The sequence below is a fragment of the Phascolarctos cinereus genome, unplaced genomic scaffold (genome assembly GCF_003287225.1).
Source record: "Phascolarctos cinereus isolate Bilbo 61053 unplaced genomic scaffold, phaCin_HiC Scaffold_2;HRSCAF=192, whole genome shotgun sequence".
Lineage (NCBI taxonomy): Eukaryota > Metazoa > Chordata > Mammalia > Diprotodontia > Phascolarctidae > Phascolarctos > Phascolarctos cinereus.
In genome coordinates this window covers 280929083-280954587 of record NW_027555625.1, presented here as the reverse complement: position 1 = coordinate 280954587, position 25505 = coordinate 280929083, and the positions used below count along the sequence as shown (strand labels likewise).

General features: G+C 34.0%; 1 protein-coding gene across 1 annotated transcript in view; it reads left to right on the top strand.

The window, feature by feature from the left end:
* The window catches only part of CYLD (CYLD lysine 63 deubiquitinase), a 68620-nt gene extending 43923 nt beyond the window's left edge, over positions 1 to 24697 (top strand). Inside the window, exons 12-18 of the mRNA XM_020985169.2 lie at positions 1255 to 1346; positions 2500 to 2566; positions 8376 to 8508; positions 9370 to 9487; positions 9684 to 9802; positions 10185 to 10401; positions 19596 to 24697. Of these exons, the coding sequence (XP_020840828.1) occupies positions 1255 to 1346; positions 2500 to 2566; positions 8376 to 8508; positions 9370 to 9487; positions 9684 to 9802; positions 10185 to 10401; positions 19596 to 19780 (931 nt within the window). The 3' untranslated portion in view covers positions 19781 to 24697. The remainder of the gene's footprint in view (positions 1 to 1254; positions 1347 to 2499; positions 2567 to 8375; positions 8509 to 9369; positions 9488 to 9683; positions 9803 to 10184; positions 10402 to 19595) is intronic.
* The last annotated feature ends 808 nt before the right edge of the window (positions 24698 to 25505 follow it).

The following is a 25505-nucleotide window of genomic DNA, read 5'->3' as shown; positions in this document are numbered from 1 at the left end:
CAAATGAGGCCACTAAGAGTCAAAACGACTTAAACAATTCAACAACAACAACAAATACATAAATACTATATATTATTAATCTGTTTTATTATTTACTACCATAAGTATATATACACAAAATTGTTATAAACAGTCAAATTTTGTTAAAAGTTCCAGTGCACTAAAGAACTGAAGGCTCCATTTTCTCTTTGGGAATGCTTCCTGTTTATGTCTCTACCAGCCAGACTCAGTCACGTGATTTTCTCCCACCCTAATGATCTTTGTGTCTTGCACTTTTCAAAAGACAAGAAAATTGGTGAAGCAGTTGCTGCACTGATATTAGCAACTGTGAAGACTGCATAATTTTCCAGCTCTTGTGTAGAAACTGCAGCTTTTTATGGATGTGTATTGTTTTACTTGTTTTGTGTGTTAAATAAGTATGATCAGATTTATTAGAAATAAAGGTTTGGGGTGGAGCCTAGAGTTATTGGTGGTTTTTCACATGCATGGGGCCCTATGTCACTAATCCCTGCAAATGCTGAGCGATGACTGTAAACAGACATTTAAGTTTTTCTCTTTTTTCTTTTCACCTAAGGATTACTGGGCATTTCTATCACTTTTTTTTTTGGGTCATACCAGGTATCGTCCGTAGTGTCTTTTTAGTTATGTTTTTGTAGTACTATTGGGATATTTCCATTCCCACCCTTCATAGTTTAGTGTAAGCCTTCATCCAGATAATTATAAAAATACCATATCTGATGGAAAATACAAGCTTTGAATTAAAAATTGTATTTATATGCATATAATAATAGAAACATTATATAATTATCATATATTAAAGTAATTATGTATTATATACAAATAGAAATTTAAGCCTAGGTAACAATGGCTGTTATGCCAATATTTAAAACTCCATTTGTTCATTTTTAATAGAGATATAAAGTAGACTTTTCCCTTTCCATTTGTCATATCCAACAACATTTTTTCTCTGTATATAAACCAAATTTGAACATGCATCTTTTTTTTTCTGGCAATAAGAAATCACGTGTTTAAAGAAATTAAATCATCTTGGTAGCTATTTCTTGTTCTGTAGAATCTATTTAAATGCTCACAGTCTCAAAAGGAACTGTACAAATTTATTTTTTCAGAATAATTGGATATTATATTAATATACGAAATCCTGAAGTTAAAACTTGTAGAATTCTGAATGTTTATTGTTGTATAATTATAATGCTATTATAAATTAATAAATAGCTATTTTATCTTCTATTATAGATATGGATATGTTTGTGCCACAAAAATTATGAAACTGAGGAAAATACTTGAGAAAGTTGAGGCTGCATCAGGTTTTACCTCAGAGGAAAAAGGTAACATTGACTTCATAGATAGTATATGTTGTAAATATAGATTGAAGTGGAATTATAGTAAGTACATTATAAGTTATTTAAAGGCATGTGTGTGTACAACTGGAGATTCAGTTTTCATAGAGTGAAAGTAACTTTTTAAACATTTAGTTTATGGAAATTTTTTCTGTAGCAAATTATATTTTCTGTCTTCTGAAAACAAAATGGTGATAAAAAAGACAATTTCTTTTAAGAAACTGGCTAGTTTGAATAAATAATATATAGGCAGAAAGGACAACACATTTTATTTGTATGAAAATGATGCTGCTGACTCTTTTAAAGAACTTTTTTAAAGAACTTTTATTCTTATATCACAGTCATTTCTGGAAATACTCTCCTATTTCCTTTACCCCTTTGTAACACAGAAAAAATGTACAAGCTTCCAATCCTCTTCTGGTACTGTGATACAGTGTCCAAATTTGAAAATTTGTGTAACATTCTACCTTAGTAATTAATCAACTCATAATATAAGTTCTAAGTTGAATTGTAAGTTCTTTCAGGACAAGGATTGTTTGTCTTTGTAGTTCTATCACCAAGCATAATGCCGTCTAGGAGAAGGTGCCTAAATGGTTTTTTTCACTGAAATTTTTCAAGTAATGGTGATGAATTGCATACAACCATCCCTTTTTTTTTTTATAGCAATGTCTATTTTGATAGAATGATGGCTATCTGGGATTAGGCTGAGAGTCATGGAATCATGTTTTTCTACTAATTATAGATATGGAAACTCATGGCCTTGGCCCTTATCAGTATGCTTTAACTGACTTAGTACTGCTGATCAAAAATTGAATTACAGTTATTATTTAAATGGTAGGGAAAATTGCCTTAATCCTTTTATCCCAAATACCCCATTAAAAATGGCAAATATCACATTGTAATTAAACTAGTATTACTATTTAAATGTTAGTATGATTATAGTGAAATTGGAGGATAGTGCTGGTTTAATCTTTGTCTGAAGCCTTTTGCACTTCTAGATAGCAAGGGAAATTACAGATTTCTGTTACTAATAAGAACAGTAGTAATTTTGAAATTGAATTTGGAATTGAAATGACCTAAAAATAAACAAAACTTATTTGGTTAAATCTTTTCTGCTTAAGTTACTTTCGTTTTCACCTAGATCCTGAAGAATTCTTGAACATCTTGTTTCATCATATTTTGAGGGTAGAACCATTATTAAAGATAAGGTAAATTTCTAATCCTTTCATGACAGTTTAAAAAAGTTGATGCTCCCTTCGAAGCTGTCTTAATTTCAGTAAAAGTGACTTCAACGTTAGTATCATATTCATTGAGTGCTTGCAATGCGCTAGGTAGTAATGGCTTAAATTCATTTTAGTCAATAGTTTCTCCAGAAACATAAACTTAGTTTGGAAAATGATTGTAATTTAAATTTGACTTTAATCTGAGAAACTAATATTGCAAACCATCCTTTTATGAGGTTGTGTACAAATATTTTCATAGAATAAGTTAATGAATCTTTTAGGAGAATCCTATTGTAAGATAATCACATTCTTTAAGAACATTATTTCCTTCTATCCATCACTAACTTAAAGAATTAAATTTTTAGTCTTAAATTGGGTCTGTTGTTTTCAGTTCTATAACTCATTAGTCATTTTTTTTCCCCTTGAGTAAAATTGTTGAACTTGATACATTTTGTTCTTTGGCTGTCTGGAACCTTCAGGGAATGAGTCTTTGGATGATTCAGTTTTCCAGATATCTGAAGATTTACCCCTCATCTGCCAGAATTCTTAAAACTCTTTTAATGGAAAGTTTTCTAAAATTTATTATATATTTCTTTGACTTTCTAAACAGAGTATACTGGACATAACTTTTTATTAAACATTCGGTGCCATGATTTCCAGCATTGGTTACTGAGATATCACTACCAGTAAATATGTAGATGGTATGGGTCATAGCACTCAATTGCTCTGGAACCCAACCCAGTCACTTAACCCCAACTGCCTAAAAAAAAAAAATTAAAAGAAAAGGTCCCATTGTTACTTTGTTTTATGGTTATTTTTCTGTTCTCATAAAGGCAAAATGAAGTATATGTAGCTCATGGCCTATTTCTTAATCAGTATAAGATGGTTACTTTTTTTTTTTTTGGTCTTTTCAAGAGCTGAAACAGCTTCTTGTCTCTTTTTCTCCTGCCAGGTCATCATGTCTTTTTCTGTTGCTATATGTTTTGATTTTTCAACATAGCTGAAAGTATCATCTGTGATTTTTGCATCAACAATAGTGGTCTTATTTGATGGCTTGTACCTACTCTATTTTTTTTTAAGCACTGTATCTTCATGTGGTGTGAAGAAAACATTCTCTCATCCTTTAAGAGATTATGCTGGAGTATTTTCAGGAGAATTCACTTTAAATCCCGTACATTCTTCATCATCAAAAGATGTACTTCTGTTGATTCAACACTAAGTTCTTATTTCCCCCCAGTTTGTCTCTTTGGTTTTCAGTAGAATTGTAGTCACAGGCAGCATTAACATTTGCATTTTTAATGTTGTAGTGAAATTTGAAGTTCTGTACATCTACTGAAATAAAATCAGATGAAGCACCTTGCAAATTTTAAAACACTATACAAATTTAGCTATTATTACTATTAATAATGTTCATAATAATGTAATATGACTATTATTATATGATGGACTAACTTTATAGTGACATTATTTCTCTAATAAGAGTTCACATTCTAAATACTCTAGTCTATAGGTTGAGTCAGTGACTTTATATTTGGGGAGAAAGGCAGGAAGATGATACAAAAATATTCCCAGATACTAAGCCTGCTTCCTCAGAGTAAACACTGCAGTTGTTTGGCAGCAGAATAGCTTTGTCATACTCATTCCTTAGTTCTCACTTGATCTTTCAGTGAATATACAAAAATATGATAGAAACTCATCAGAATTTTTTTACACATACATGAACTAACTTGAATTTTGTAAATGATAAGTAAATTTGTGAGATCTTTGAAGGTTCTAGGATGATCAGATTTTTCAGTCTCAGTATTTTTTTTTTCATCAGAGCCTTTAGCTTTAGCATATGTAAAAACTATCAGCGTGCCCTTATTTTGTATAAACCTTCATGGAAGGGGGAGGTGTTTTTCAGAAGTCTAGGAGACAAAATGATTCTTTATCATATGTCTGGGTAGAAGTTGATAAACAGTGTCAGAATAAACTAGATTGATCAGCATTTTAAAATTATTTGGGGGACAGGCCATGTTTAGCATTGACTTCACTTGTTAGTCTGTAAATTTCACTCACTCTTCCTAGATCTACCAAGCAGAACAAGCCTAATCTTGTTTTCCTATCACAAGCCTTCAGATACTTGAAGACTGCTATCATTACCTCCTAAGTCTTCTCTAGGTTAAATATCCCAAATCCCTTACTTATTCATACTGGTCTTCATTTGGCATGAGTTTAAGGCCTTTCATCACTCTTTGTTTGTCCACCTCAATGTCTTCTCTCTCTCAAATTATTTTTCACTTGCTTGTCTTTAAGTCTTCCTGGTAAAACATAAATTCCTTGAGGGCAGAGTCTGTTCTTCATTTTGTTTTTTCATCCCTAGCAGTTAGCATACAGCATCCTTGTGCATAGTATATGCTTAATAACTTCTTGTTGAATGAGTTAAATGTTCATTCACTATCTCTTCGATAATACATTCTAGAATTTTGCCAAGAATAGAAATTAAGTTAACTTAATTTGCTCTTAAATTTGCTTTTCTCCAATCCCACAGAATCTTTTTCATTCTTGATATTTGTTGACTAATTCGTTAAATTCTTTGGGATTTAGATTAATCTGGGCTGGTGACTTGAACTTATTTAACAAGGATAAGTAGATGCTGTCTTATAATTTTCCTTCTTATCATTCCTTTCTAGCCCAAATATAATTTTCTTTGGAAAATGGAAGACTCTTTTTTATTTGTTTCTATTTTCATCATCTGCCCTATCAGTAGTCCTGTCCCTTCTTTGATACTTCCTTTCTCCTCAGTTGAACCGAAAATAGATTTTCTTAGCGTAAACTGATTGTAGCTTTTTGTTGTTGTTGTTCAGTTGTTTTCAAACATCTGACTCTTCTTGACCTCATTTGGAGTTTTCTTGACAAAGATAGTGGAGTGGTTTGCCATTTCCTTCTCCAGTTCATCTTACAGATGAGGAACTGAGGCAAAAATGACTTGCCCGCGGTCACATAGCTAGTCAGTGTCTGCAGCTGGATTTGAACTCAGGAAGATGAGTCTTCCTAATTCCAAGGCCAGTGCTCTATCTGCTGCACCACCTAGCTTCTTCTGGCTTTTAGCATTACTGAAACTTTGGTTATGGTACTGTGCCATCTACTATTCCACTATGTATTTTTTTATATATACTGTGCCATCCACTGTTATCTCTGTCTGTATTTACATATATATATTTATATATAGACACACACACATATACACACACAATAAAACATGTATATTATAAAACCTTGTCTATCCAGGGACCAAGCTTCTAGAACAAATCCAAATCTGCATATAGCAAATAAAATATACAAGCTAAGGAGAAGACATACTCATCCACTCTTCTAGACCTTGCTTTTATCTTTATATTGTCTTTTTTTTTTTTTAATTTTTGAGACTGGGTCTCCCTGTCTCAACCTAGCCTGGAAAGTGCAGCAGCCACTCATGAGTCCAATTCCAATGTTAATCCATTTGAAAGCTTTGAATTGTATCCTTTCTCAGCCTGGGCCAATTCACTCCTCCTTATGCAGCCTGGTGGCCCTCCACTTCCTTGGGGGAGAGAAGAGGTTTTACCATATTAATGCCAACTTAATGCTGACACCTGACCAATTTTAGTCCTACTGCAGCTCAGAACTCCTGATTTCGAAAGTGGATCCCTGATCCATTAGGCTTAGCCTCCCCCAATAGCAGAGATTATAGGTTATGTAATACCATGCCTGGCTTTATATTTTTAAAAATCTAAGTTGGTCAGTGAGTTCCTTGTGCATCCACATTGGTTTCTTTTGACAGCTGTCTTAGAGTTATTTTTGTGTCTACAGAATTTATTTCTCAGAGTTTGCTGTTGTTACTTGCCTGACTTTCCCCATAAAATTATAGAACTTGAGAGCCTACCTATCATTTTTTCTGAATCCTTTGAAATCTATTCTTTTAAATCTATGGTATATGTTGTATTTGTCCATCGCTTTTCTTTTTCACACATTTTAAGATGGAATAACTACTTCCCCCCATAGTTCTCATAATTTTGAATTTAGCAACTAGTTCCTTTGTATTAGTGAGAATCAGATCCAGTTAAACCATTCCCCATCATTGCTTCCTTTACCTTTTGAAGGATAAAATTGTCTTAAAGACAAGCCAAAAAATGATTAGCTGCTATGATTTTAGCTTCAGAAAGAAAGAATTAGTGGAGAAGTGAAATCTTTCATGACCACTATATCATGGCTCTGTGTTACACTTTTGATCTAAGGCTGTCTTCTTCCTCATCAAAGAGGGTGTTTTGGTTTCACAGAATTGCAGAATACTAGAGTTGGAACCTTAGGGAATCTAATCCATTTTCCTTAGACATATGAAGCTACAAGACCAGAGAAGGAAATGCTTTACTTGTAGTCATATGGCAAACAAATAAATGGCAGAGTTAGGACTTGAGCTCTAAATTCAGTACTCTTTCTGCTATAAAATTCTGCCTCTTCTTAGCTTGTATATTTTATTTGCTATGTCTAGATTTGGTTTTGTTCTGTAATCTTGATCTCTGGAGAGACAAGGTTTTATTGTATATGTGTTTTATTGTGTGTGTGTATATATATATATGTCTATTAATATATGTCTGTATATATAAATATAGACACACATATATAGTGTTAACTTTTTGTTCCTAAAATTCTAAAAATGGATACAGTAAATAATTTAGATATCGCAAGTCAACACACACACAAATTAGAGATGCTGTTAAAATTTATTACCAAATTTTAAAATTAATCTTTTTGAAGCATAACTCATGACTCAAAAATTGAATGTTCTTAAAAATTATTCCATTTTGAAGAAAATTCTAGTTATGGTAATTATAATAATGGTAGACAATCCTAGTTGAAGAAATGAAGCAGCATGCTGAAATGGAGAAAACAAGATGGGGAGGAAGGAGACCTGAGTTCTAGCCTTTGCTCTACTATTCATTCCTTGTGTGACGTTTTCAATAACAACTCACATGAAACTCTATAAAAATGAGATTAAGTAAATTATCTGTAAGGCCCCATCCAGCTCATAGATTCTATGAGTCTATATAGATTGGCAATTTTTTTTTCTTTTCCAGTCATCATATGCTGTTTACTTTTGTTGTTCAGTCATTCAGTGATGTCTAACTCTTCATGACCTGTGGACTGTAGTATATCAGACCCTTCTGTCCTCTGGATACCTTCCGACCTGAGGGGCTCATCTTTCAATGTCATAATATTTTAGCATCTTAATCCATGGAGTTTTCTTGGCAAAAATGCTGGAGTGGTTTGCCATTCCCTTCTCCAATGGATTACTTTTTGTCAGAACTCTTCATTGTTGACCTGCCCCTCTCGGGTAATGCTTCATGGCATAGCTCATAGTTTTTATGGAGCTGTGCAAGTCCCTCTACCACAACAAGGCAGTGATCCAGGAGGGGGCGTCATTTACTGCTTTCTCGTAAATGTTCAGCCAAAAGCATTCTGCTTATGATCACTAATGCCTTTTGGCTCTAACATAATTCCTTTGTTTCCTTCCTAGTCACACACACAAACCAACTTTTAAAATATTTTAACTTCTAATATTTAAAAAGTAGTTAACCATATATTTGGTCCATATTTTTCACCTTTTTCTTTATAAAGTTGTTCTGGATCTCTGGAGAGAGCACTTAAAATTAGGGAAACGTATGGTATTTCTGTTTCTCAATTACTTTTTTATGAATGTCCTCACATTGTTACGTAGCATTTCAATATCACCTTAGTCTTTATTTGTTTTAAGAACAGAGAGTTCTTTATCCTTTAGATCTGCAGGACAAAAGGTACAAGATTGTTACTTCTATCAAATTTTTATGGAAAAAAATGAAAAAGTTGGTGTTCCTACAATTCAACAGCTGCTAGAATGGTCTTTCATCAATAGTAACCTAAAATTTGCAGAGGTTAGTGACAAATCTTCATTGAATTTTATTAATACTTATAATTATATTAATGCTTATGACTGCTTGATCCTGTAGTAAAATCAATATACATGTTAAACAGAGGAACAGAGTTCAAGATTTTAAAAATCAAGCAGAATAGCTAATATGAAGTGCTATATCTGCTGGTGGAAATGAAAAATATTAAGACTAAACATTCTGGCTTTCTGGAGGCAAAGAGAAACATTAAACTAATTTATGTTAATAAAATTACTGGGTAATTAAAACACGACATATTTATATCCTGTAAAACAGAGCCATTATTATGTCTTATGGCTAAAATACTTAGTATTTTGTCCAAGTAGAAATTTTTTCCTCTCAGATATGTCAAAAAAGAATTTTTACTTTCTCCTTCCTTCAGTGAAAGCAAAAAACTTTAAACATTTTAAAATCTACTGATTACTTTCTATTAGTAGGATTTTTACTATATTAATTTTTGAAAGAATTTTAATATGGACAAGTGTTTGTGTTTGTTGAAATAAAGAAATGAATGGCTGTTTTGTGCCATAGTTGCAAAAAAAGAGTCCTCTATTTTATGAATGCAGGCACAGTGCACCATCACCATTACCAGTTGCTGTTTTTATTTGGTATACAACATTGTGAACAACATGATATCAGCATGTGATTAAACTTGGGTCCATATTGAAGCTGTTTACATGATTCACATCAGGGCATCACCATAAAATAAGTTGAAAATATTTTGGTTAAACATGTATTTGTAGTCCATCTACATTATATCCTAAATCACGGTAGGAATGTTTATAGTTTTATAGGGAAAATTCTTTTTGAGACTTTGACCTTAATCTATATGTGTATATTTTTAAGGCACCATCATGTCTGATTATTCAGATGCCTCGATTTGGAAAAGACTTCAAACTCTTCAAAAAAATTTTTCCTTCGCTGGAGTTAAACATAACAGATTTACTTTACTTGAAGATAGTAAGTATAAACATGAAATTTTTTTTGCAAGTGATTTTTTTCTGATGGTGTGATTAAAGATACCTTAAATTTAAGAAGATCTCTTAAATACATGGGGGTGGGAGAGTAAGTTTTTAGGGATGACGTAAACACTGTGTCTTTGAAAAAGGGACATTTTTGCTTTCTAATGGAGGGATGCATTATTTGTTACCAAAATGTAGCTCCCAGACAGTGCCGGATATGTGGAGGACTTGCAATGTATGAATGCAGAGAATGCTATGATGATTCTGACATTTCTGCTGGAAAAATCAAGCAATTTTGTAAAACCTGCAACACGCAAGTGAGTTTGATTTTAGTTGATAAATATATTTTTATATAGTAAGTAATATAATTTATTGTTATGTTGATGTTTTGTATTTTATTTCTGTACTGAGTGGGGAAAAATGTTCTAACTAAAGAGTTCAGGTTTTAACAACTACATTTCAAAGTATAAATTTTTTGAATTCATATTTATTTTAATTTTATTTTTATATAAAAAAACCTGTTTTCCTTAGGCACTCTGTTATTAAGATTTTATGAAGTACTTAAGGCTACTACTAAAAGTAAGGGCTAGTGAAATACATTGGCCTGTGGGCTTCATAATGAACAATATATGCGGCACCTGTTAACTTACAGTAAAAAGAAAGGTTGTTCACTCATTTCTCTTAAATAATTCACTTTAGGTCCACCTTCATCCCAAGAGGTTGAATCATAAATACAACCCGGTGTCACTTCCCAAAGACTTACCTGATTGGGACTGGAGACATGGCTGTATACCTTGTCAGAAGATGGAATTGTTTGCTGTTCTCTGCATTGAAACAAGCCATTATGTTGCTTTCGTAAAGTATGGGCGAGATGACTCTGCCTGGCTCTTCTTTGACAGCATGGCGGACCGTGATGGTATTTAGAAACAACTTTCTTCTAAGTTTAGGGCAATAAAATAGTATTTTAGTTTTCATTTTGCAAACCATATCAACATAATTCTTAGTGGGAAACCCCCTTCTGTGGCAAAAATATTATGCTTGAAAATACTTTAATGAATTCAGTTTAGCTCAACAAACACTGCCTCCTGTGTGCAGATAATATAGAGAAACAAAGAAAAAGACAATAAAACAATCTCTGCCCTCTAGGAACTTATGTTCTACTCTGTACACAAGTACAAGTAAAGAAGAAAGTACAAGAATAGCAGTAATTACTGTGGGAATTAGGAAAGGCTTATTGTAGGACTAATGCACAGGGGAATAGCCTGTGCAAAGTCTTGGGCTGCCTTCTCTCTCTACACTATTTCACTTGGTGACTTCATCAATTTTCTGTGAGTTTAATTATCTTTATGCAAATGACTCCTAGCTCTAGTCTCCATTTTGAGCTCCAGTCTCACATCAGCTACTTTCTGGACATTTCTAACTGTATGTCCCATTGACATCTCAAATTCAACACGTCTAAAACAGCTCATTATTTTTCCCTACAAGCCCATTCCTCAACTTCTTTATTTATGTAAAGAGCACCAGACTACCCTATTTCACAACCTCAACATTGTACTCTACTTCTCATTCTTCCTGACCTGTATATTCAGTTATCAAATCTCAACATTTCTTCTTCCATGGCCTTTTTCATATCTGCTCACAAGGCAGCCTCTCTAGTTCAGACCCTCATCATCCCTCTCCTGGGCTATTACAATAGCCTTCCAGGTGGCATCCCTACCTCAGATATTTGTCCTCTCCAATTTATCCTATGTGTAGCTGCCAAAGTGATTTTCCTAAAGTATATGTCTTACCATATACCTCCACAACTCAATAAATTTCACTAGTGCTCTATCAGTTTTAGGATCACATATAAATATCTGTTTTATATTTAATAACCATTACAACCTGGCACAAAACTACCTTTCCAGCTTTATTGTGTGTCATCCCCCAAATACCCTTGCATTATTTTAAAAATTATTTTTTTAACATTTAAAAAAATTTTGAGTTCCAAACTATCTCCCTTCCTCTAGCCCCTCCCCCAACTCATTGAGAAGGCAAGCAATATGATATGAATTATACATGTGAACTCATGAAAACACTTTTCATACTAAATGTGTCAAAGAAAAAAATTATACTTCCATTTGTACTCAGAATTCATCAGTTCTCCCTCTGTATGTAGATAGCATTTTTCATCAAGAATCCTTTGGAATTTTTCTTGGATCATTGTATTGATTAGAGTAACTAAGTCTTTCACAGTTGATCATTGTTACAGTATTGCTGTTACTGTGTACAGTGTTCTTCTGGTTCTGTTCACTTCCTTCTGCATCAGTTTATACAGGTCTTTCCCAGTTTTTTCTGAAACCATCACTGTCATCATTTCTTAAAGCTCAATAATATTCCATCACAATCGTATACCACAGTTTATCCAACCATTCCCCAAGATGGGCATCTCCTCAATTTCCAGTTCTTTGCCAACATAAAAAGAGTTGCTATACATATTTTTGTACATGTAAGTCTTTTTCTTTTTTCTTTGATCTCTTTGGGATACAGACCTAGTAGTGATATTGCTGGGTCAAAGGGTATGGACAGTTTCATAGCCCTTTGGACATAGTTCTACATTGTTCTCCAGAATGGTTGGATTAGTTCACAGCTCCACCAACAGTGCCTTAGTATCCCAGTTTTTCCACATCCCCTATATAGCATTTGTCATTTTCTTTTTCTGTCATGTTAGACAATCTGATAGGTATGAGCTGGTACCTCAGAGTTGTTTTAATTTGCATTTCTCTAATCACTAGTGATTTAGAAAATTTTTTTACCATATGACTATAGATAGCTTTGATTTCGTTTTCTGAAAACTGCCTGTTATATCCTTTGACTGTCATTTGGGGAATGACTCTTATTTTTTGACTCAGTTCCATATATATTTGAGAAATGAGGCCTTTATCAGAGAAACTTGCTATAAATTTTTTTGATGTTACTTCGTTGTCTGGTACTTTTTAGCAAAATGTAGTTTCCCTGATTATTTCTTTTAATTAGGTTGATTTTTGCTTTTGTTTTGTCTCAGATCACAATCACTACCCTTACCTATTTTACACCAACTGAAGCATAATAGATTCTGTTCCAGATCCTTATTTTAACTCTGTGTTTGTCTTTCTGTTTCAAGTGTTTCTTGTAAACAATATATTGTTGGATTATGACTTTTAATCCATTCTGCTGTCTGCTTCCATTTTATGAGTTAGTTCATCCCATTCACATTCAGTTATGATTACTGTGTATTTCTTTCCATCCTATTTTTTTTTCTGTTTATCTTTCTCTCTCTCTTTCTACCCTGGCCCTCCTCAGATGTCTGTTTTGCTTCTGACTCCTGCCTCCCTTAATCTGTCCTCCCTTTTATCACTGACCCCCACCCATTTCCCTTATCTCCTTTCTCTGTTCCTTCCCTGTTGGCTAAGAAAGAGTTTTATACCCATCTGAGTATGTATGTATATTCTTCCCTCTTTGAATCAATTCCAATGAAAGTGAAGTTAAAGAATTGGTGCCACCTTCCTCCCACCCTATTTTCTCCTCCATTATAAAAGCTCTTCCTAGTATACTTTTTTATGTGAGATCATTTTCCCTCTTCTTCTCCCTTCTCCCTTTTCCCAGTACATCCTTCTTTCTCACCCCTTCAATTTTTTTTTAGATCATCCCAACATAATTCACTCATACCCATGTCCTCTGTCTAGGTAGACTCCTTCTAACTACCCTAATAATGATGAAGTTCTTAGGAGTTACATGTATCATCTTCCCATAAAGAAATGTTAATAGTTTAATCTTATTAAATCCCTTATGATTTGTCTTTCTTGTTTGCTTTTTTATGCTTTTCTTGATTCTTGTGTTTGAATATCATATTTTCTATTCAGCTCTAGCCTTTTCATCAGAAATGCTTGAAAGTCCTCCATTTCATTAAATATTGATTTTTTTTCCCCTGAAAGATTATACTCAGTTTTGCTAGGTAGGTTATTCTTGGTTGGAATCCTAGCTTCTTTGCCTTCCAGAATATCATATTCCAAGTCCCCTGCTTTTTTAATGTGGAAATTGCTAGATCTTATGTGATCTTGACTGTGGCTCCATGATATTTGGAATTATTTGAAATGATTGAATGATTTTTTTCTGGCTGCTTGCAATATTTTCTTCTTGACCTGGGAGCTCTGGAGTTTGGCTGTACTATTCCTGGGAGTTTTCATTTTGAGATCTCTTTCAGGAGGTGTTCAGTGGATTTCATTATCTCTTTGAGGAGGTGTTTGGTAGATTCTTTCAATTTCTATTTTACCCTCTGGATCTAAGATATTGGGGCAATTTTCTTTTATAATTTCTTGAAATAAGATATCTAACCACCCAACCTTTTTTTTTTTATCATGGCTGTCAGGTAGTCCAATAATTCTTTTTATTTTTTTATAACTTTATTTTTTTAGTCCAGTAATTCTTAAGTGATCTTTCCTGATTCTGTTTCTCAGATCAGTTGTTTTTCTGATGAGAGATTTCACATTTTCTTCAATTTTTTTTCATTGTTTTGACTTTCTTTTATTGTTTCTTAATGTCTCATGGAGTCATTAGCTTCTATTTGTCCAATTCTAATTTTTAAGGAATTATTTTCTTCAGCGAGCTTTTGTACCTCTTTTCCTATATGGTCAATTTTGCTTTTTTTTTTTCCTTAATTTTTTATTTTTAGGCAATTGGGGTTAAGTGACTTGCCTAGGGTCACATAGCTAGTAAGTGTTAAGTGTTTGGTCTGAGGCTGCATTTGAACTCAAGTCCTCCTGACTTCAGGGCTGGTCCTCTATCCACTGTGCCACCTAGCTACCCCTCAGTTTTGCTTTTTAAGGAGTTCTTTTATTCAGTGAATTTTTGTGCCTCTTACCATTAGGCCAATTCAGTTTTTTAAGGTGTTATTTTCTTCAGTATTTTTGTACCTCTTCAACCAATTTAACAGATTAACAAATCTGTTAATTCTCTTCTTATAATTTTCTTGCATCACTCTCATTTCTCTTTCCAAATTTTCCTCTACTACTCTTATCTCTTTCTTTAACTCTTCCAGAATTCGTGTTGGATTTGTGTTCAATTTACATTTTTGCTTTGAGGCTTTTCTTATAGCTGTTTTCACATTATTGTATTCTTCTGAGTTTGTGTCTTGATTTTCCCTGCCACCATAGTAGTTTTTTTTTTATGGTCAGCTTCTTGTTTGTTCGTTTGCTCATTTTCCAGCCTATTTCTTGACTTTGAACTTTATGTTAAAGTTAGGAGGCACTGTTCCTTGCTTCAGGATGTTTTGCTCTGCTATTTTCAGAGCTAGTTCTGGAAGCCAGCAAGCTTTTGGTGCTTTTAACATGGTATTATCCTGGGAGTGATGTGGTCACTGTTCTTCTGGTCTGTGCTCTGGCTTTTGCCCAGGAAGGGCCCTTACTTTCATGTAGCCACAAGTGTTAGCACTCCTCTCTGCCTGGACTGTTGACCCGTGCCTTTGCTCCCTTGTGACTGACCACAGATGTTCCTGTCTGCCCTAGAACTGTGACCCAAAACTGCATATGGTCAATGGAGTTGCCAAATAGCTCCAGGTCTTGCTTCCTGTGTCAATTCAGGGTCCTCTCTCATCTCTTTCTGACCACTTGTATAATCTCCTTCCATCACTAGACTGAGAACTGAAGCTGCAGCTATTGCCATAGCCACCTCCAAGGCCCACTGCTGATGTTGTCACTGCATGCACTTTGGGCTGGCCCCCATCTCAGTGTCATGAACGTCTTTTGTCAACATCCTAAGTTGTTTTGGGTTGGAAAAATGTCTCACTCCAACCTTTTGTTGACTCTGCCCCTCTGGAATTTGATTTAACACCTTTTTTTTTTAAGTTATTTGGAAGGGAATGTTGGGAGAGTTTGGATGAGTTGCTGCCTTTACTCTGCCATCTTGTCTCTGCCTATATTCATTGTTAACATACTCTTATATGTACATATTGTCTTTCCCATTGAAATGGTAGCTCCTTGAAGGCAAGGATTGGTTCTTTTTGTCTTTGTATCTCCTGGACCTTGCGTAGTTTATAACACATGGAATGCTTGTCGATAGACTGATGAAGGTAGGGGATGGAATCCTGTGTTTGAAAATAGCAAATAGTTTAATTTAGCTGGAATATAGTGCAAATAGAGGGGAATTATGTAAAGTAAGTTTGGAAAACTCAGTTCAGTTCAATAAGCATTTATGTTCTGAGCATTCGAAAGGAGTTTGTATTTTATCCTAGTGGCAATAGGAGGCTGCTGAAGATTCTTGAGTTGGGGAATAACATAGATTTTGTACACAAGTTATTGTAGCAGTTGTATGGAAAATGGATCTGGGAGAGGGAAGACTAGAAATAAGGAGACTAGGAGATTATTTCAAGATAATAATAACCACATGAGTGGAGAGAACTGAATGGATATGAGAGACATTTTTTTGGGAAAAGGTATCAAGAATAGCTCTGAGGTTGTGCAATCTGAGTGACTGCAGTACAGGTAGGTTTGGGAGTCATCTTTGTAGAGATAATTAAGGTCAAATCAAGACAACAAGTATGTGTGAGGCACTGTGCTAAACTAAGCACTGGAAATACAAATATGAGGAAAAAGACAATCTCCACCCTCAAGGAGCTTACATTTGAATAAGGGATGACACCATGTAAAAGGAAGCCGAAGATGGAGGTTGACAGAGGAAAGTACCTGGTGTCGGGGAATGATAGAGAAAGTCTAGGGAGTCAAGAGTATAGTCTGCAGAGGAATAAAGACATAGTTGACCTGGGCATCCTTCTTAAATTAGAGGATCTGGGAGGAACTACCCAATTAGAGGGAGAGGCCATGAGGGTGGAGAGTATTTCCAATGTGAATAGTAGTCTCCAGGTGTGGAGTAAGCTTCCAGGGTGAAGAGGTTTGTTGGCATCTTAGAAAAAATCCTTTGGAGAGTCAAGAGTATGGCCTGGAGAGGAATGAAAGCATGGTTAGCCTGGTATTGTTAAATTGGAAGCCCTGAGAGGAATCAACTAATCGGAGGGAGCGTCTATAGGGGCAGAACCATTGGGAGATAATGAAGTCACTGAGAGAGAATATAGAAGTTCTTAAACTTTTTTGTTTGTTATGGACCCTTTTGGCAGTCTGGAGAAGCCTATGGACCCCTTCTCAGAATAATGTTTTCAAGTGTGTTGAGCAAAATACGTAAGATTACGTTAGAAACCGGTTATATTGAAATACAATTATTTGAAAAAACCCAGCAAGCTTATGGACTCTCAAGTTAAGAATGTCTAGAATAAAGAAATCCTATTAGATTATGCTACATAGTATATACCATAGATGTATCAGCATTTTAGTGACACATTTAGAACACATTAGTAATCTAATAGCTAGATTAAAATCAGTAGTTTTGTATGTGAAATTTTTTGTCTCTTTGTTACAAAGATACTAATCTTTCAAAAAATCTAATCCATATATTAAAAATTAGAAATTTCTTTCTAATGGATTAGAATATAGGATATATAAGACTGTAAGATCAGGACCAGACCTAAAAATGAAATATTTCAATTTTGTATCCACCAGCCTCCTCTCTCCTTTTCTATACCCTACTCCTTCCTGTTGACATTCCTTCTTTCTGTCTCTATGCTCTACTGTTATCCTTTCCTATTCTACCTCCAGCCTCTACTATCTTCACCCTCTATTGCTTCCTTACCATGCCTAACTCTACAACTATCAAAAGTAAAATAGAGTGCTATTAAGTCTGAACAAATGAGCCCTTACTAAATCCTAGGGACAGACTGGACCTGTGATTTCACTGGAATAGGGAACTTCTAGGTAAGAATACTTCTACTTGTGCAGGTCAGCATCTTCTCTATAACTATAGTTTTAGAGGATTGCCTAGAATAGTGTTGTGAAATTCAGATAGAAACAGGGACCATTAAACCATACATAAAGAACTCTGTGGGCCCTATATTGGCTTAGAAAACCACGTTTATATATTTCTTTTCAAATAATTCATCAGTGCATTAAAATCAGATAGGAATTTTATTTTAATCTGGTTCAGGCTATATTTGGGAGTGTTGTGGGCCATGTGTTTGACCCCTCTGGTTTAGGACACTAAGAGGTTAAAAGAGTTGCCCATGGTCACATAGTCAGTATATATTAGAGGGAACTTTTAGCCGCCTCTTTTTTGATTCTGAGGCCATTTCTTTACGCACTATGCCCCTCTGCCTCACTAAATTACAGTCTAACCCATAAGAGTTAATGGGGAGGAGATTGGCAAAACTTTATGTATAGAGTTCCATAGTTAGGGGAGAACTTTGCTGTTACCTATGCTGCTTTCTAGTTGCCCAGAACTTCCACTGTGTCCTTCCTTCTGAGTAGAGTCCTATGCTTTATATCTGTCCCTTTCCCACAGTGTCAGAATTTTCAGGTCTCAGGTTCCATTTCATCAGCACATTGTTCTCCATAGCTAATAAGGTAAACTCATAGGAGCCTTTAAAGAAAATGGTAATGGTAATAAAAAAATTAGTATGTTATGCTCTCCCAGATATAATTGCATTTTAAGTGTCAACTCAGAGGCAAGAAATGTGGAGATTTTACACACAGTGACAAAGCCAGCAAGGGAGAGAAGAGTATTTTGGGGGTAAAAGGCTTTTCTTGGAGTCCTTCAAATCATGCTGCTGCATAGGTACCCTCCTACTCTACACCCATTTAAGATCAGCCCTAAGTTGAACATAAAACAAACAAAAATACTTTATATTTAGCAGAAATATTATATGTGCATTTTACTTAGCATGTCCTAATCTGTCAGTCCTTGCAGTGATTTAGGTGTATGCTGTGAGAATGTGTATTATACATAGAATCTTTCTGTTTCCCCTTGTTGGAATCAGATGATCAATCAGCAAACATTTATCAAGCTTTTACTCTATTTGAGGCACTGTGCTATGAACACTAGGGATACCAAGACAAAAGTGAGAAAGTCACTTTTGTAACTCCTTGAAAAGCTTTCATTTAACAGGGGGAGACCACATGTACATATCTAAGTATTTGCATAATATATACAGAAATATTCACAAGGTAATTTGAGGAGAGAATACACTAGTAGCTGGGAGGATCAGGAAAAGCTTCATAGATACATGAGTGCTTGCACTTAATCTTGAAGGAAATAAAAGATTTCCTATTTCTTTGTACTTTTTTTTTCCATTTTGATTTCACTGTTAAGCCAAAAAATCTTTTTGGAAACTAAGAAACTGGAGCATTTTTAAGGTAGCAACAGGTTTCACTTGCTACATAGGGTTGTCAAAAGTTAAATCAGATGCTTTCAAATCTCTGCTAGTAAATCCTTACTAAATTTGAGAGTTGAGAGGTAGTATGGAAGAAGGGGGAGGACAAATCTTATCTGTAGACTCATTTTTAATCTGTCCTTGGACTCTGGTAATCAGCAGAGTTTATTTTTGTGAGTACCCTAAAACCAGAACATTGAAAAAGCAAGAAATATGATACCTATTATACCTGTGAAGTCATGCAAAACATAATTCTGCGTTTGTCATGTTCCAAAAAAAAAAAAGCAAGAAAAATAAGAAAGGAAAAAATATACTTCAATATACACTCTGAGTCTGTCAGTTCTGCATTTGGAGGTGGAGAGTATTTTTTTCATGAGTCTTTGGGAATTATGGTGGATCATTGTGTTGATCAGAGTTACTAATTCTTTCTTAGATAATTATCAGTGTTGCTGTTACTGTGTAAGTTGTTCTTCTGATTTTGTTTGCTTCACTTTGTATCAGTTCATGTGAGTCTTCCCAGCTTTTTCTGATACCATCCAGGGGAACCATCATTTTTAAATCATTTGCTGAACTTAGTTGATATGATGATTTGGTAATTGAGAACATTCACAGCACAATAGTTACCTGCAGTTTCATCATATTTTCTACATAATAAATTTCATTTAGGTTTCAAAATGAGCCTCCTAACACTAGAATTGAAAAAAAAACCACACAAAAGAATGGTTCCTTTAGTCTTACTCTTATGTTGGGTTTGTTTGACATGGCAGCAGATTGAATTGAAGACTTTTGTTGGATAAATTTTTGTTGGATGAGCTCTGAAAAGAAATTTCTATTTTTTACAGGTGGGCAGAATGGGTTTAACATTCCTCAAGTTACCCCATGTCCAGAAGTTGGGGAGTACTTGAAAATGTCTCTAGAAGAACTGCATTCCCTGGACTCCAGGAGAATCCAAGGTTGTGCACGAAGACTTCTTTGTGATGCATATATGTGCATGTATCAGAGTCCAACAATGAGTCTGTACAAGTAAATAATTATGATTAACTGGAAAGGAGAAGACACTGTATGAAAATTTTTACTGTTGCATTTTACTTGAGTTGGCTGTGCTAATTAGCATCCATTGCCGGCACTGGATGCTTCCGTGGTGATAATCCTTAAGAAATGGATTAATGCATTGAAAAACAAATTGCATTTATGTTATTGAATATTTAAATAAGAAGCATTTTGCACTCTAGAAAGTATGTTTGTGTTGGTTTTTTAAAAAGTCTAATGAAGTTATTAAAATCTGAAGCTTTAAGTTAAGTGCATTGATCATATAATATTTTTGGAAGCATAGAAATTGAATTGTAACAGTTTTAAAAACCTCCTTAGTCCATTGAGAATGTCAACAGACACACATGACCCTGCGCTTGGAGAATTACAGTGGACCAAGGATACCAAATAATTTTTCCTTTGTAGCTAATGGTTGCCTTGAGGAAGAAATAATTTGGTTTTATTAAGAGGTTTGATTTCAACACAGTTATTAGAGTTGTTTTACTGAATTTGTTTTGTTAACTCTTTCCTATCTAGTTCAAGGTTTTGCATGTCAGGAATCCTCTGAATTTGTGTTTCTGCAGTTGTCAGAAAATACTTAACCTTTCCCTCAATATTGTTGATTTCTGTTCTGCTTTTTTTTCCTGATAAGTGCGTGAAACTGTTTTCTAAAAAAAATGTCTTTTGTGATGTAATGGTCTTGAGGATTGGGGCAGTGATTTGACAAATGAAGCTATTCATGTATAGTAGTAGATATCAGCTGACTGATCTATTTTTTCAGACTTCTTTATAAACTTTTTTGTGGAATGGGGAATAGTAAATTTATAAAAGTGTTCAGGCGTTAAGTTGAACCAAATACTAGCTTTTAGTAGCCAGTCCTACATAAATGTAGTCCAAAACAATTAAATTTGGTGTATGAAGTTATATGGTAAATTTTTCCTAGAAAGATATTAGGTCCCGTAATCTTTTAGTATATTTAAATCTAAATGCCTAGGACTAAAAAGTTTAGCTATCCAGGACCATGGCTAAGAAACTAAGTTGAGATTAGTTTCATCTGAGATAATGCTTCTTAAGAATATTTTTGTATTCAGTGAAACCATACTGTCAGCTGGCTTCATCCTGACTTCTGACTAAACTAAGAAGAAAAGCCTGATGTTTTCTTAGTTACTATTCATTGTGTATGTATACTGCGATTGGATGTTGTAGATTCTATCTATAGATATGAATTTCCTTGTTGTGGAATGTGTAGTCTCCAAATTATTTTATACGTTTGATGTCTATGGGCTAACTTCCTAACCATGCAGAAAGAAAAGAGGTTGTGTGCTTATAGCATATGACTATGAAAGTGTTTAACATCATAAAAATGCCCAAATAGGTAAAATCTTTACAAATAATGAAAATTTTAAAAAATGTAGCACTTTCTTTAATTGTATCATTCCTTTAAAAATATTAATTAACTTTAAAAACTGCAACAGTGTACAAAAAATTACTATCACAAATTGTTGGAAAGCGAGTCTATATTCAGAAGATAAGATTTGTTCAATAATATTTTGGGGAAGTGCCATATATTTTAAATATCACTGCACTGGGACTCAGGAAATCTGTGTTCTAGTTTTGGATTTCTTACTATTTATTTGACCCTAGGCAAGTCACTGACTTCTTGTGGCCTCAGTTTCTTAATCTGCAAAATTAGGGAGTGCAATAAGGTGACCTGTAAGTTCCCTTCCAGATTTCATATTCTTTAATTTATATAATACTTTTTCAACTAAGTTCATTAACATAATTATAAAACATAGTACTTACTCTAGAGGGTAGGTCAGGATTCAAATTGTAAAATCTTTTATCTTCATTATCTTTATTTCGTGTCTATCTTTTGATATAACTATTGATATTTAATACCAGTTGGGCATTTGATGAGAGGAAACTAGTAGATAATTCTTTCCTTAAAAATTTTTTAAAAATGTCTAACTTGAGGAAAACTTGCCTTTGAGGAAAGATTTTTAGTTAGTTTTTAAAGAACTGATGATTTAATGCTTGCATTGTTTCCCATTGAAGTTTGTGGTACATTTTTTCTGTACAAGGCTCCTTAGCCATAATTTATTTTTGTTATACTGGGATTTTAATTGACTGTTTTACCTTGTCAACAGCACTTAAAATAAAAGTAATAGTAGAGGGAATGAGAGAGAACAGTACTCTGGTTCTTTTTTGATGACTTGAAAATTTTTTTAAGGTAGTAAAAATCCAACCAGAAGTACCCATCTTGTCTCTTCTTTCTCTTTTGCTTTCTATTTTTCTCCTTCCCTTTCTCTTTTTTCACCCAGTGTGTCTGAACTGTCAAATGGGCCAGGTAGGGAGAGAGGACACTGGTGATGTACTTAGATGGTGTTACAGCTTTTCCCTTTTCCTACCCTAGTCCCTCTTTTTTTTTTTATGTCAAGTTCAGTTCTTCAGCCTTTAAAAACTTTTTCAAATACTTGGAAATGCTTTCTTCCCCTACTGCTTTTTCGATAATCAAGAGAAAAGATAACGCGTGAGAATCCTAATATGGCATAATCATTATTACACACAAATGTGCGTAAAAATGTTTTATGTCCACCAAAAGACAAATATTAAACAGTTAATACAGTCGGCCTGTAAGGTCTTTTCTCCCAATAGCAGCAGAATAAAGAGCTTCCACCATATTAAAGAAACATTTTATACTATAATAGGTGAAAGGGAAAATAAATGTATTCCGTTCAAAGAATGAAAATGTTAAAAAAGAATTTACTGATATTTATAAGTTATTTCTTAAGAATAACTTAATAAATATTTGTATTAGCCAATTATATAATTGGTAGATTCTCTAGTTCCTTCCTATTCCAAATTTATTTGGCCTGCTTTTCCCCCCCAAGTTGTGTTCATCACATAGTAATATTTTTGAAATAAAACATTTTATATATTAAGTCATATTATCTATCTGATTTTCTAAGTGAACATAGATTATATACAAGCATTACTGTCTCTGCTCACCTTTATCTTGACACTCACTGCTTAGCTATATGATTTTGTGCTTTTGGATAGTGGTGGGTAAAGTTGTTCAAAGATATTCAATAATATGGAATAGCAGGCTTTAGCTGAATCTTAGTGGTTGTCATGAAATAAGTTTTAAGTGCCCATTATTATTTGCTTAACTCTGTGCTAAGCTCTATGGAGAATTCAAAAGAAGCATAAGATACAGTCCCTGTCCTAGGAAATTTACACCATAATTGTGACATTGGGTTATCTTATATTATTTTGTTAATGGTCCCTGGTACTAATGTGAATAATTGAGGGTTAACAATAGCATCAGATGTGTAATTTGAGTGCAAGGCTACAGAAAGGATAAATTTTATACTGGCTTTCCCTCAGATATCTGTGGTCATTGGGAAAGAATGGCTGTGTCTTTCCAAACGCAAACAATTCTTCCCATATTTTAAGATGAATTTTTGTTGTGTTATCTGGAGTTTCCCCTCACTATTTGAAGTCTGGAAAAATGTAGTTTCTGCAGACCAAAGAAATAAGGAGAAAACTTACCATGTAAAATTGGAGACAGCACACTATCAGCTGCTTGCTAGGTGAAAACGTACAATCACGCGTGGAAACTGTGAGGTAGTAGTTTACTTTTTCTTGTTGGGTGGAATAGTATTTTTTTTTTTAGGAAATGGTAACATTAACAAAACATCTACCCCTTTCTGTTGATGAAGAAAATCATGAAATTCCCAAAGCTTAGACAAAAAATACAAAATAGAACCCAACATTTGCCAATAAAATAGCAGACAAACTCTTGAAAATGTGTGTGATGAGAGGTACTAAATGTAAACAAGGGCTCACATTAGTCATAGATAGATGTTACTCTTGTCTTTTCAGAGCAAAGGATTTCAGAAAGCAAATCATGCTACTGAAAATCAACAATATTTTACTTGATATTTTGAAAAAAATATATTATTCTGAGTAAAAGGAGGGGAGGAACTTTTTTTTTATAGGAACCAGTGAAGACTTTCTAAAATTGTCACCTATCAGGTGAGCAAAGGGAAGGATTCAGTAGACTTGTTAAAGGCCTGTTTTTGTGGCTGTAAACAAGATTAAAAAAGTAGAAAATAAGCTTGACCCAGAGTGCAAATATTTTTAGACAAAAGTTGAACAGAAATTATATATATTACTTTGGGAGGAGGAGAAAGGATTTTATTTCTTGTTTTCCTGTCTCCAGCAGGGAGGCACCTTTTCCTTTGCAGTACTGAAGGCATAAATTTTTTCTTTTTGCCTGGATAAGGTAAGGAAAAGAAGCTCAGTGCTGAAAACCTAACTTTTAGCAACTGGAGTTTCAGAAAACAAATATCCTCTATATAAATAGTTAACTTGAATTTGACATATATCTGTAAGTATCTATATATGTATCATACATATATAGAGATATACATATAGATATATATACACACACATACATACATACACGTATTTAAAGCACTTTTTTTTCCTAAAGGAATATCGTGGAGACATAGGTGTCCCTGGTGACAGTTGGCTTTATTATACAAAATGGCCTAATACTGTATAATTCCAACTCCTGAAAGCCTTTACATTACGTTGTTGGGGATTTTGGTTCTATTTGTAATTTTCAGATTGTTTGGGGGTTTGTTTATTGTTAGTTTGGTGTAAAGAAACATGCTTTATTGTGTGCTTTCCATTCTTGGTATCTTATTAAACCTTTTTTTTTGCTTGAAGAATATGCTTTATTTATGAAAACATTCTTAAAAAAACATCATTGGATATCCCATTATTATCAGGTTGCTCTGATTTAGCCTTAATTTTGTTAAATTTTTTAGAGATGAATGAAGTGCTGCTGTGGAAAGGAATGTACTATATACTATTTCTGTATCATTAAAATTAAATTTTTATGGTTCCCTTATAATTCATTTCTTTGGGGATGGATCTTGGGGTATTATGGAAAAACTGGAATTTGTATTAACTGGTATAACTTCATAAGCCGTTGCTATGGTACTAGAAGAGAATTATGTTCAGTGGTTGTTGTCAATTATATTTGACTTCTACAAATATGATATAAATAATTTTAGTTTTAGCCAGAATATCATCCACCTCCCTCTTCTGTTTGAAATGAATTAAGATAGGCCCTTTGGCAAATTTGAATATACCTGAGTAAAGCAGCATTCTTGTCAAACTACAACTATGGTTATTATAAATGCTGTTTACGTGTCCATACACTTAAAACTCTGTATAGCTTGTATTGAAAATACTGCTTCATTATAGGTTCATGGCCTAATGAAGTACAACTTTTAAAAGGTTTTCCATAATGCTTTTGAATCATTCATAGATGATGTTTGGAGGGCAGGTGGTTGTCTTGCCTATCTGTCTTTAAGCCTATCCTCGATGAGTGAGGATGATATTTAAGTAAAATTAATCTGTTCAAATATGCATTCTGCAACATTAACTGTATCCCCTAAACTGTGATTTTACTAGGGGAATAATTATTAATATATTATGTACCACTTTAAGTTTTGCCCTGTGATTTACTTATGTGATCTCATTTGATCCTCACGACATCTTTATGAGGTAAACACTATGGGTACCAACTCCTTTTTACAGATAATGAAACTGAAGCTGGGAGTAATTAAGCAACTTGCCCAGGGTCATACAACTATTACAAATTTGAGGCAGGATTTGAACGTAGGTTTTTTTGGATTCCAAGTTCA